The sequence below is a fragment of the Acomys russatus genome, chromosome 14 (assembly GCF_903995435.1).
Source record: "Acomys russatus chromosome 14, mAcoRus1.1, whole genome shotgun sequence".
Classification (NCBI taxonomy): Eukaryota; Metazoa; Chordata; class Mammalia; order Rodentia; family Muridae; genus Acomys; species Acomys russatus.
In genome coordinates, this window is record NC_067150.1 from 61,535,007 (window position 1) to 61,548,125 (window position 13,119).

General features: G+C 49.3%; 1 protein-coding gene across 1 annotated transcript in view; it reads left to right on the plus strand.

Annotated features, from left to right (window-relative positions):
• Nucleotides 1-13,119, plus strand: part of Myo1e (myosin IE) — a 196,209-nt gene that overhangs the window by 132,938 nt on the left and 50,152 nt on the right. Inside the window, 6 exon segments of the mRNA XM_051156748.1 lie at nucleotides 1,732-1,812; nucleotides 2,764-2,850; nucleotides 5,831-5,917; nucleotides 6,489-6,656; nucleotides 7,402-7,487; nucleotides 11,402-11,483. Coding sequence (XP_051012705.1) covers nucleotides 1,732-1,812; nucleotides 2,764-2,850; nucleotides 5,831-5,917; nucleotides 6,489-6,656; nucleotides 7,402-7,487; nucleotides 11,402-11,483 — 591 coding nt within the window.

Consider the following 13,119-nt stretch of genomic DNA (forward strand, 5'->3'; position numbering starts at 1 on the left):
TTTCTTATGTTCCTGATCTTGGACTTAATTATTGTCACTTTGACACACTCAGTCTGTTCTGAGCAAGGCACCAAGAGTAGTCTGCACGGTATGGGAATTGGGCTGTGCCTTTCTAAGGGGCAAGGATCCCCTTTTTGGATATCCATCTGTTGAAAGAGGGGTTTGTTTGATTGGTTGATTAATTGGGAATTTTTTTCCTTTGAGAAAGTGTCTTACATAGTCCAGGCTAGCCACAAACTTGATCTATAGCTGAGGCTAAGCTTTAACTTTTGATCTTCCTGTTTCCTAAGTGTAATATAGGCCTGTTTCACCCATCGCCGGGGATCATGAACCCAAGGGCTTCTTCATACGTGTTAGGCCAGCACCCTGCCGGCCACAGTCCCAGCTTGATGTTGAATGTTAAATTAACTGGTACTTTTGGGTGCAGCATAATGATATACATGTTTATATGAGAATATACTTACAACTTCTAAGTTTCATTTTTAATTAATTGTGTGTGATGGTCTGACCACCTCTGTGAGAGCCGTGATGAGCAGGACTCAGCCCTATTGGGGACCCTGCTCCCTCTTGATTTAAAAGGGGCCAGCAAGATGGCTCAGACCAGTAAAGGCATGTTCCACCAAGCCTGATGACCTGAGTTCTCTGCCTCAAAAAGTAAAGTGTAGGGGCTGAGGAGATGGCTCAGTGGGTAAGAGCACTTGGTGTAAAAGCGAAAAGACCTAGGTTCAAACCTCCACTGCCCCTACAAAAGCTAGGCATGGCTGCTCGTGCATGTAACCCCCAGGGTTGGAGGAACAGAGGCAGGTAGATGCCAGGATCTCACTGAGCAGCCATTGTAGCTGAAACACTGGGCTTCAGGCTCACTGAGAAACATCTGCAACCTAAAGTAGACAACAGTGGAAGAGGACACCTCAGTCTTCTGGCTTCCACCTGGGCACACCCCTCCCCAGATATGACAATAAAGGAGAGAACAGCTGAAGGTGACATCTGACACAAACAGCTGACCTCCACGCAACCCTGTGCATGTGTGCGCGCACACACATGAACGTGCAGGCGTGCCCGTACATACTACTAATAATGGATGTCATCTGTGGCCTGTTTGAAGCCTGTTCATCCTCTGCATGTGTGTTGCTGGGAACTGGGACTGCTTTATCTTCAGCGTCTGTTGCGTGTTGTGTTCGGTCAGGTTCAGCGGCAGCTGAGTTGGGGACGTGTGACTTGGAGTTGCAGGTTTTGCAAGAGTGGAGCCTCGCTCAGGGCAGAGCCTTGCTTGTGTCACCCGAGATGGCTGCTTAAGGAATGTAGCTCCACCATCTGTACAAACACCACCCCACAACCTCCCTCATCCCCTCCCCCACCATGCACTGTGGTTGTTCAGATCTTCCTGAGACCTTTTTTGTTGGTTGGTTGTTGGTTGATTTTGTTTTGTTTTGTTTTGTTTTGAGACAGGGTCTCTCTGTGTTGCCCTGGCTGTCCTGGAACTCACTCTGTAGACCAAACAGTCCTCAAACTCAGAGATCGGCCTGCCTCTGCTTCCCAAGTGCTGGGACTAAAGACAGGTGCCACCACCACCGGGCACCCTGAGACCTTTTAAAATCCTAAACCCCCTCTCTGTCTTGAAGCTGTCCTGTGTCCAGGGGTCAGTGTGGTTGCTGTGCACTGCTCCCTGCCCTGCCCTCGTGTCTGTGCAATAGGAATGAGAGGAGCTGTCTGCGCTGTGTTTTCTCCTAGTCCATCAACAAAGCCATGGAGAAGGAGCACGAGGAATACAACATCGGGGTCCTGGACATCTACGGCTTCGAAATATTTCAGGTAAGGCATGCAGAGGAAATGGCTCGGCGGCTGAGTGCCGGCTATGCAGGCATGGGCTTGAGTTCAGATCCTCAGCCCGAGGGTAGAAATGGCTGCACACACCTGTAATCCCGGTGCTGTGGGAGGCAGAGGCTCAATAGGGCTTCCTGGCCACCAGCCTCACTCTAGGTTTAGTAGGCCATGTTGTCTTAAGAGAGTACGGCAGGAGTGATCACCCCATATCCCTCTCTCATCTTTGCACTCACAGTGAGTGTTCCTGCTTACAAACTTATGAACGCACATGCACGCGGGTGCACACACACACACACACACACAAAGGGGAGAGGTGAGAAAGCAAAAAGTACAAACAGAAAGAGAGAAAGAAAGGCAGCTAAAGAGATGGCTCAGTGGTTAACATCCCTTGCTGCTCTTCTAGAGGACCTGGGTTCAGCTCCCCCAACCACTGTCACTCCAGCTCCAGGGGACCTGATGCCCTCTCTGTCCTCTGTAGGCATGTGTGGCACACACACACACAAAACACATGTGCATGCCCAGGCACACACACACAACACATGTGCACGCACACACACACACCACACATAAACACAAAATAATAAATAGGAAGGAAGAAAGGACAGAAGGGGAAAAGTATTCCAGGCCGTGTGACTGAGCCATCAGAGCTGGGAGGGCAAGGTGCTGTTTCCTCTGTCCTACAAGAAATAACTCTAGACAGTGAAGAAGCTCCAGGCTCCAGCTCATCTCTGCCTTCGTGGGTTCTTCATGTACCTTACCAAATTAGTTTCTCCTAAATATAAACCATGTTTCCTCTAGTGACGTAGCCGGGGTTTCTGAAACAGCTTTCACACTGACACTTCAACACATCACCAAGAAGTGACGCTTTAAATGATTTTGTGACATGATTACAGGAAAGGACCTTCTTTCTTTCTTTTTTTTTTCCCCCTTCTCCCTCAGAAAAATGGCTTTGAACAGTTCTGCATCAATTTCGTTAATGAGAAATTACAGCAGATTTTTATTGAGCTGACACTAAAGGCAGAACAGGTAAGCAGTGCCCCCCATCCTTCCCCACCCCCTGAATCCTTTCCCCCCCCCATCCTCCCCCACCCCCCGCATCCTTTCCCCTCATCCTCCCCCATCCTTCCCCCATCCTCCCCCCACCCCCCTGCATCCTCCTCACATCCTCCTCCCCACATCCTCCCATCCTCCCCCCCCCCCCGCATCCTCCCCCCACCCTCGCATCCTCCCCCCACCCCCCCACATCCTCCCCCCCACCCCCCGCATCCTCCCCCCACCCCCCGCATCCTCCCCCAATCCCCCCCCCACTCCCCCTGCATCCCCCCCATCCTCCTCCCGGCATCCTCCCCCCATCCTCCCCCCCACTCCCCCTGCATCCCCCCCCATCCTCCTCCCGGCATCCTCCCCCCATCCTCCCCCCCCCCCCCGCATCCTCCCCCCCACATCCTGCCCCCATCCTTCCCTGCCCCTGCATCCTCTCCCCCCACCCCATTCCTTCCTCCTGTTCTCTCTCTTATTTGCTTCAAAAATATAGATTTCTCTTTTGGTGATCGATTTGGGTTTCTGTCTTGTATTAGGAAATGTACCTACTAAAGTCAGCAGGAAAGCCATATGCCTTTGCAGTATTTCAGTCTTTGAAACGCAAATACCACCGGCTGTGTGTTTCTTTCTCTGTCAGCAAGTGAAGCAGGAGGGTGGGCTGACAGTGAGCTGTTCCTGCTACTCTCTGTTCCATAGACCAAGGTGAAATGGGAGCCCTTGCTCCGAGCCCCACTGTCTGGGAAACACCCCACTCTTCCCCTTAAAGTATACATATTTTTAGCAACACTGACATTTGAATTCGTCCCTGAGTTATTTCTTGCTTAAACTTTATTCTAAAAGCACAGTGAAGGTTCACTGAGATTCCTAGGACCATTCTGTTTCGGATTTCCAGAGTTACCATCATAAAATCAAAACTGGGGATTCGAGGTAGCAGAAATTTCTTCTTTTGCGGTCTGGCGCCAAGAGTCTAAAGTCCAGCCTTGCAGTTCTTCCGAAAGCCGAAAAGAGACTCCTAAAAACCTTAGGATTCCCTCTCTGCCTTCATTCCGTTGGCTCCGCTCTTTACCCTACCTTCTGATGCCCCCCGCTCTAGCCTCCCTCTCCCCTCTCCCACTAAGACACAAGTCCTTGGGTTTAGGGCTTGTCCTATATGCCAAGAGTGATTTAGTCACGAGATCCTTAACTAATTATTATCTACAAAGACCTTGAATCCTGAGGTTCTGGTGCACGTGCAGTTTGCGGAGAAACTGTACATTTCAAATGCTGTCTAAGGGGCCATTTGGCTCCCTCCAACCCTGAGGAGCAGCTGGAGTAAGGTGGCCAAAGGAGGGGGTGACAACAACTGAGATGGAGGGAAATAGGCCGGCTCTGGCTTATACAGGTACTTTTTGAGGCTTATTAAGTTCGAGACCAGCCTGGCTACAAAGAAAGTTTTTGATGGAGAAACACAGAGAGCAACAGTAGCTGTAGAAATTCCATGTGTATTCTGTCCAATCCAACATATAGGATTTGTTTGAAATAACTTAGCAATTAGCTAACCTTGTATCCTCTTTTAAATTTTTATTTTATGAGCCGGGCGTGGTGGCACACACCTTTAATCCCAGCACTCGGGAGGTAGAGGCAGGTGGATTGCTGTGAGTTTGAGGCCAGCCTGGTCTACAAAGTGAGTCCAGGACAGCCAAGGCTACACAGAGAACCCCTGTCTCGAAAAAACAAAAAAAAAAAAAAATTTTTTTTTAATTTTATGTGTATGGGTGTTTTGCCTGCATGTATGTTTGTGTGCCACATGCATCCTTGGTAATCATGACAGCCAGAAGAGGGCATCAGATCTTCAAGAACTAGACTTGCCGATGGCTGTGAGGTAGCATGAGAGCTGGGGATGGAGTCTGGATCTTCTGCAAAAGCATCCAGTGTTTTTAACCTCTGAGCCATCTCTCCAGACACCTGGCTTTACATCTTGAAGAACTGGACAATGGCAAGGTTGCTATTGAAAGATAAAGTTAGAAGGGCTAAGGCTGTGCTGTGTGTAGCGCAGCTGGGACATGTGGTGTATGTAAGCGGCTCATTGTACATCTGCCTGAAAGTCCCATGTGGACATCAACTGAAGCCACTGACACAGTGAATAAACAAGACGGATGGAAATGGAGTCCGCAAACTGCCTGTCCCATGCAGAGTCCTAGAAAGATCTGACCTTGCCTCCTCTCTTTTTTTTTTTTTTTTTCTTCCCTGTGATAAAACACCATGCATGACCAAAGTGCTGCCAGGCGTGGTGGCGCACACCTTTAATCCCAGCACTCAGAAGGCAGAGGCAGGCAGATTGCTGTGAGTTCGAGGCCAGCCTGGTCTACAAAAGTGAGTCTAGGACAGTCAAGGCTACACAGAGAGACCCTGTCTCAAAAAACAAAACAAAACAAAACAAAACAAAAAAAACCCCAAAAATGAAACAAACAAAAAAGACAAGTATTTAATTAATTGTGCTTATAACTTCAGAGGTTTAGAGTCCATGATGGCAGAGTAAAGGGATGGTGGCATGAACGGCAGAGAACACACTGGAAATTGAAGGAGTCTTTTGAAACCTCAAAGCCCTCCCCCAACGACACACCTCCAACAAAGCCACACCTCCCAACCCTTCCCAAACAGTTCAGCCAACTGAGGACCAAGTATTCAAATAAATGAGTCTATGGGGGCCATTTTCATTCAGAGCACCACATGGATTCAGGAGGATCAGGAGTTCAAGGTCATCCTTGGATACATAATGAGTTCAAGGCCTTCCTGGGACTTCTGAGACACTGTCTCGGACACCAACAAACAGTTGTATGGCGTCAATTTTAATGGTTCAAACAAAGCATGAAGACCATTAAGTTATGAGATATTCCTTTCCTATCAGCCTATTAGTGTATGTGAAAAGGATTCAAGTTTTCACTTTCATGGTAGTTTATGCAAGTGTCTAACTTCTGTTATCCAGGAAGAATACGTTCAGGAGGGAATAAGATGGACGCCCATTGAGTATTTCAATAATAAAATCGTGTGTGACCTCATAGAGAGCAAAGTCGTAAGTACCAACCTGTGGCCCCCCTTCACTGGCCTGCCCTGCAGTAAGCTTCCATTCTCTGGGCCCTGTGTCGTGGCTTTACAACTGGCAAGGAAACAACTGTTGCACAGAATTTTAGCAGTGATGTTCCTGATGTGCAAATGTGTAAAACTAGAATAGTAGCTTTAATGTCACAGTAAGAAAGACTGTGCACGGAATGCCAGGTGCGAATGGAGGCTGTCCCTGAATTCTAGAAGACAGCTCTTGGTTGTATGACATAACAAGTGAGGAGCCATAAAATCGGGTACCCACGCACACAGGAGCGTGTATACACACATATACACCAAACGTAAAAGCAAAGCATTCCAAGGAGCTAGCTAGCTTCTTGGAAATGGCGTTTCCTCCGTCTTTAGGTCTGAGTGATAAAAGCTCCTTCGGGAATGTTAAGTGCAGTCTCCCTAGAAGGGGCAGCTGATGACCAAGATGGCATCTGGGTCTCGGGAGCAGTCTCCCGGCTTAAGCGACCCCGTAGGCGATGTGTGCTTGGAGGAGGGGTCAGTGACCAGGGGCTTTGCCTTCTCGGTCCCACTAGAACCCTCCAGGAATTATGAGCATCCTGGATGACGTGTGTGCCACCATGCATGCCGTGGGTGAGGGTGCTGACCAGACACTGCTACAGAAGCTCCAGATGCAGATCGGGAGCCATGAGCATTTCAACAGCTGGAACCAAGGCTTCATCATCCACCACTATGCTGGGAAGGTAAGGCCCGAGGACCGTGGGTCAGCAGGCCAGAATCCATCCCCGCTTCTGAGACTTTAGGGGTGGGATTTGTCTTCCTGTGAACCAACAGAGATCCATGTTATTTATTCATCCAGTAAATAGGACCTTTAAAGAATACTTTGAAGGAAAAATACCGTCTACAGGGCTGCATATTTTCAAAAGCACAGATTTCCTTGAGGGTAATAGTTTCTTCTCTTGACGGTTGCAATCACAGACTTGCATTCCTTCACTCTCCAATGGGCACTAGGACTATGAAGCAGGAGAAAGTGTGCACTTTGATGTTTTCCCTTACAAAGTATGTAGGTAACTAGGTGCCTACAGGGTACCCAACCATGGAACTTAGGGTCATGGCTCTCAGGTGCTTCCTGGTCCTATGGAAATCCACAGATTAAAAAAAAAAATCTCTCCTCCCAGTTGGTTGTTGTTAACCAGGGTCCCTGAGCATGGGTTTCGGGGCAGATGGGGGACCCATAGACAAATGGGCATGTGTCCTTGAGGGCTGTAGTCCCCTCCCTCACAGATTATATGGGGAGCCAGGTCTTTGACACCCACCACCGTGTGTAGGTCTGACAGCACACTTTTTATGACAGCACAAAGTGTGAAGCCTCAAAGGCTACAGCTAAAAACGTCCGCCTTCTGATGAGATTAGCCATACCTACAGAAGGCTATTTTTAACCAAAGGAAAATGTAGGATAGAGTTTGATTTCTTTCCGTTCTCGGCCAGGTCTCCTATGACATGGATGGCTTCTGTGAAAGGAACCGAGATGTGCTTTTCATGGACCTGATAGAACTCATGCAGAGCAGTGAGCTGTAAGCGTTTTATCCACTTTATCTGGCGCACAGTACGGCTTTGGATTTTTTGTTTTTATTTTTTAATGTATATGGGTGTTTTGCCTGCATGTATGTCTTGTGTATCGTGTGTATGCCTGGTGCCCACAGAGGCCAGAAGAGGGCCTCTGATGTCCTGCGACCAGGGTTAGATGGTTGTGAACCACCATGTGGGTTCTGGGTCCTCAGAAGAGCAGCCAGTGCTCCCAACACCCCCCAACCCTGTGTCATCACAGACCAGCCCCCAATCCCCCTAACCCCGTGTCATCACAGACCAGCTCTCAGCCCCCCAACCCCATGCCATCACAGACCAGCTCCCAACGCCCCCAACCCCATGTCATCACAGACCAGCTCCCAACGCCCCCAACCCCATGCCATCACAGACCAGCTCCCAACGCCCCCAACCCCATGTCATCACAGATCAGCTCCCAGCCACCCCCAACCCCGTGTCATCACAGACCAGCTCCCAGCCTCCCCAACCCTGTGTCATCACAGACCAGCAGCAGTGGCGTTTCAGCTCACACAGCAGAGTGGTCAGCACCTGCCTCCTTTGGAACTGCTGGGTCTGGCTTATAATTTGACTGTGTATTTTCAAGCTTTTCTCCTCCTGTCTTTCCCTTTCTCCCTTCTGTTCCTAATGCTTCCTTAACCCTTCCTTCCTCCATGCCCTGTCTGCGTGCTTTGTCTTCAGGACTGTTAGGAGGGAGGAGCAGCATATCCACAGCTGGCCTGGCCATCAAGGGCAGAGCAGTCTAGTTCCATACTTTGCCCTTGGAACAAAACTATAGGAGGATTTTCCACGGCCACCCCATTTTAAAGGTGGCGAATGGCTTTGTAAGGCCTGAATTAAACCAGCCTGAAAGCCTGAAGCGATCGGAGACTGAGATGTCTAGGAGGAACCTCTCCCCTGCTGTCCAAGGGATCCCTGTGTAACTTTGCTCTTCACTCCTATTGTCCTGTAAGGGGAGGCCCTGTCACCGTGTCCGGAGCCCCCGAAGCAGACAGACGCCCTCACGTTCCTTGCCACAGGAGCGCACTTAAGTGGCACCACCCTTGGTCTCCGGATGGTAGGAGCACATCTGCAGAAAGAAGCACGTGTCTGTCAGCTGGCATCTGCATCGAGGACCTGGAAAGGACCCGGAAGAAGAGCTGCTGACGACAGCTCCTTTGTTGCCATTGAAAATACCACCGACGTCAGCATCGTGTCCAGGAACACTAGCCAATGAGCTGTGCTGACATCAGGCAGCCACTGCAGCCACTCCGGTTGCTGGCTGCGTCATGTCTGGAATAATCACAAACCAGGCCCAAGTAGCCACCTCCAGGGAGCCACTATGGCTTCTGGCAGTGGCTGACCCCAAGGCTGACTACCAGCCCCTCGCGGAAGCATCTTAGGTCAACCTGCCTGCACAGATACTGCTCTGCACTATGGAAACATTGCCATCCTATGCAAGAGCAGGGCGCTCACCCAGCGGGTCTGACGTAAACACTGACCTGGGAGGGTCTGTCTGAGCAAGTGTAGCACCATCTCCCCTGAGTGAGTGCCTTGTGGGAGGTCATACCCAAGTTCTGCTTCTACAGAGATGCCCCCCACCCCCCGCCAGGAGATAGACGAGATGCTTGCTACAATGGAGTTAACCAGGGAAAAACTGCAGGGTGAATGGATCTTGCCAGCTCCCAAGCCACTGGTCTGAAGGTGTGCAGGTGACCTCTGTGCCTGTCCAGCAGTCCCCTGTGGACCACTGAGGACTGGTCTGCATTGCTCAGCCGCTGAGGGGGTCTGGAACCAGCTGTCATGAGCTAATCAGCAAGACACTTGAGCAAAATTAAAAGGTGGATGGAAAATAAAGTTTCTTTAGAAAAAGCCCATCAAGCAAGCAAGAAAAGAAAAGCCAACTCCCAAGAGGAGCTTCCACAGTAGGAAGTGTGGAAGCATTCGTTGGGATTTATTTATTTTTGAGGTAGTGTCTCCCAGGCTGGCCTCCTGGGATTACACACTGCTGTGTCTGATGCCGGGGTTGACTCCAAGACTTCCTGCAATGCTAGGCAAGCATTCTACTGACTGGGCTGCATCCCCAGCCTGGGAGAATCTTCTGATAAAATCCTCACTGCAGTGAAAGCAACACAGGGCTTCCTTCCCTAGCCTCAGTGAGGAGCTATTCTTCCTTCATTTAATGTGTCCCTCAAAGCCTCCTCCCGCCCTGCCCCACGCTGGTGCTCCACCATGGTTCTCCCCCACAACCCCACCAAGCTTCTTTACACTCCCTTTTGAAATGGTCAGATTTCTCTCCATTCAAAATGCCTAACTTCAAGGAGCTCCCCTCCGAGAAGGTCCAGGAGGCCGAAAGTCCTGGCTTGTGGGTTTCTTGGCAGCCAGGTGAAGGCTCACTTTCAGAGACGGTTTTTAATTATTAAAACCCCTGCCAACTTCAAGAGCAATTGATAGACCCACTTAAACTCCCGTCGCCTAGAGGCAGCGTATCGTTTGGTGATATGACTGCTGTAAAAATCTATAGGTACGTCTGGTCAGGTTAGAAGCAGACGATTAGGGAAACTTCCCGGAAATTTCTAAAGACTCAAAGAGTCATTCATGGGGAATGCATTTGGGTTGGCACATCCAGTTGTCAACTTATGTGGGCCACTTCATTCACTGGGTCAATCAGTAGACATTTATTAAGCTGTGATTCAGACACAAGGGACATCAACATAACTAGACGTGTCCAGACCCTGTACACGAGTTGGGCGCTCGGTTAGCGTTATTGAGGGAATATGTTCTGAAGACGAAGCCTCAGCAACTTGTGACTGCTGCCCTTGGAACCGCCTGTGCTTCAAGGCAGGAGGGGACGGTATTGCTTGCTTGCCTCCAGCAAGCAGGGGCATTGTTGATGCTACTCAGTAATTCCCAGTGGGGCTGAGAACGCAGCTTGGGCTTGTTTACCATACACGACCTCCAGGGTTTGCTCCCTGGCACCTCATAAAACCTGGCATAAGAAAAAATGACTGTAACCCCAGCACTTGGGGAAAAGAGACATGAAGATCAGAAATTAAGGGTCATCCTGGACTACATGGGAAACTCAAGGTCAGCCTGGACTACATAAAACCATGCCTCAAGCCAGGCATGGTGGCGCACGCCTGTAATCCCAGCACTCAGGGGAGGCAGAGGCAGGTGGATCGCTGTGAGTTCAAGGCCAGCCTGGTCTACAAAGTGAGTTCAGGACAGTCAAGGCTACACAGAGAAACTCTGTCTCGAAAAAACAAACAAGCAAACAAACAAACAAACAAAAAAACCCTACTCCTCAAAAGGAAGGAGGAGGAAGAGGAGGAAGAGGAAGAGAAGAAGAAGAAGAAGAAGAAGAAGAAGAAGAAGAAGAAGAAGAAGAAGAAGAAGAAGAAGAAGAAGAAGAAGAAGAAAACAAAGACCCTAAGATGTATAGGACACTCCCCCTTAGGCCCCACCAAAGAATTATCCAGGTATGACAATCAACCCCATCAGATTCAGAAACAGATGCTGGAAAGCAGAGCACAGGAGCCTTCAGTGTTCCCCCGCCCCCCACCCCCATCTCACTCCAGCCTCAGGGCTCCAATCTAGCTAGTTTGTCTTCACAACCCATGCTGTCTTCCCTCCCTTTCTGCCTGTGTACTGTCCTCAAGATAGCCTTCAGTTCCAGAGGCCGGGATGTTCCAAACGTATTTCCTGGGCAAGACTCTGAAGCTCTCATATCTATCTTACAGTTCTTTTCTGTCTTCTGTCTGGTATTCATTTGCCCAAGTTACATCGTGCAGGCTTGTGCTGGAAGTCACATGGCTTTTCTGTGGCCAGCGTTAGATGCTTCTGAGTAGCACATCCAGCCCCCACGGAGCTGAGAGATTGCTGACCCATCCTCTTTCTCATTTTCCAGGCCTTTTATAAAGTCTTTATTTCCTGAGAACCTGCAAGCCGACAAGAAAGGGCGCCCAACAACCGCAGGAAGCAAAATAAAGGTTGGTTCTATTCTGGGAAAGGTTTGCATCTCTATAAGAGCAGGAGTTCTCTAACGGTCAGGAACTGCGGCCCAGGGCCATGAGGTTCGGTTGGCCATAAGGGGTATGTATGGACATAGAAATACCCAGAAGTTAGGCTACCTGAAAGAAAAGAAAAAGAAAAAGAAGAAAAAGAAGCCACAGATGTAGCTGAATTTGACTTGGCCATCCCGATCCCCAGATGGGCGTTAAGTACCTCATGGCTTAATGGCCAGCACATAATTATCAGTTCTCTTAAAGAGGAAATGGCTTTTAAAGTGAATCTGGAGGGATTTATGTTAAACTATCAGGAACTTTGTGGTTCAGAGTCAAGTTCTGGACATTGACGATGCGTTTCCAGGCCAGGCCCTCGAGGCATGCCAAGTATGGAACACGCCAGAAACCCCAGTTCAGTTACACAGGCCTCCTCCCCAGGTCTCCCAGGCTTCTCCTTGCTGTGATGTGCAGATGCATCTGGCCAACTAACGTTAGCAAACCAAAAGTGCTGTGGGTGGCGCAGGGCTTGAACACTTCACCCTGTAACCTTGAGGACTGCTTGCTGAACTTCCTAAAAAAAAAAAATACCCATTCAAAGTATGTTTAGCGCTGTGGATGGTCGTGATTTAGCTTGTAGACAGCTTGGCTAGAGTGCTCAGATCCCTGGGTTCTGTCCCCATGGATCCATAAAGCTGGGCTTGGTGGTGCATGTCTGCAATCCCAGCCCTGCAGAAGTAGGGACAGGACCATCAGACGTTCAGGGTCATCTCTTAGCTATATAGTAAAATGAAGGCAGGTCCAGGCTATATAAGATCCTGTCTTTAAAATATACATATATACATGTGATTTATATATACATAATATGTATATATATAATCTCCAGTTTTATAAGAGATAAAGTGATTAATATTGATATTTGGCATTTGGGTCTCAGTTGCTTGGTGCTTTTACTATCGTAGTTATTACCAACCTACGATTTAAATTCTCAGCATCTGGAGCAGAGAAGGTGGCTCAGTGGTTAGGAGCACTTGCTGTTCTTACACAGGACCCAGGTTCAGGTCCCGTCACCCACACTGCAGCCCCTAAGCATCTGCAACTCTAGTTCCAGGACCTGAGGTCACTCTTCTGGGTTCTGTTGGCTCTTAACACTCACATGGCACACATAAACTCACACAGGCACGCGCGCGCACACACACACACACACATAAATAATTAATTTAAAAGTTCTCAGCACCTCTCGATTATCTGTAGGATGGAGACTGCAGCACCAACCCCGGAGTGTTGCCTTGATGGTTAAATCCAGGCATCCGCCTACAGTGCCTGCATCCTACCCTGTATGGAATGTTCAGTGGCTGCTCTTACCTTCTGGCCTACCAATATGCCCCCTCCACCATGCCCCGTGCCTTGTCTCTTCTTACTGCTGTGGGTGGTTTTTTTGTGTGCATGCTCGTTCCCTGCCTCAGACTTCCATTTGCCCTCCTTCACTCTGAATTCCATTCCATAATGCCCTTCAGCCTTCCCGAATGGCACCAGCATCACAGACACTATGGTTGTTGCTATGGTTACTGCCCTCTGCTCTTCCGTGTCCATGTGTTTCATGGGTGAAGCCTGCCTCCGCAGG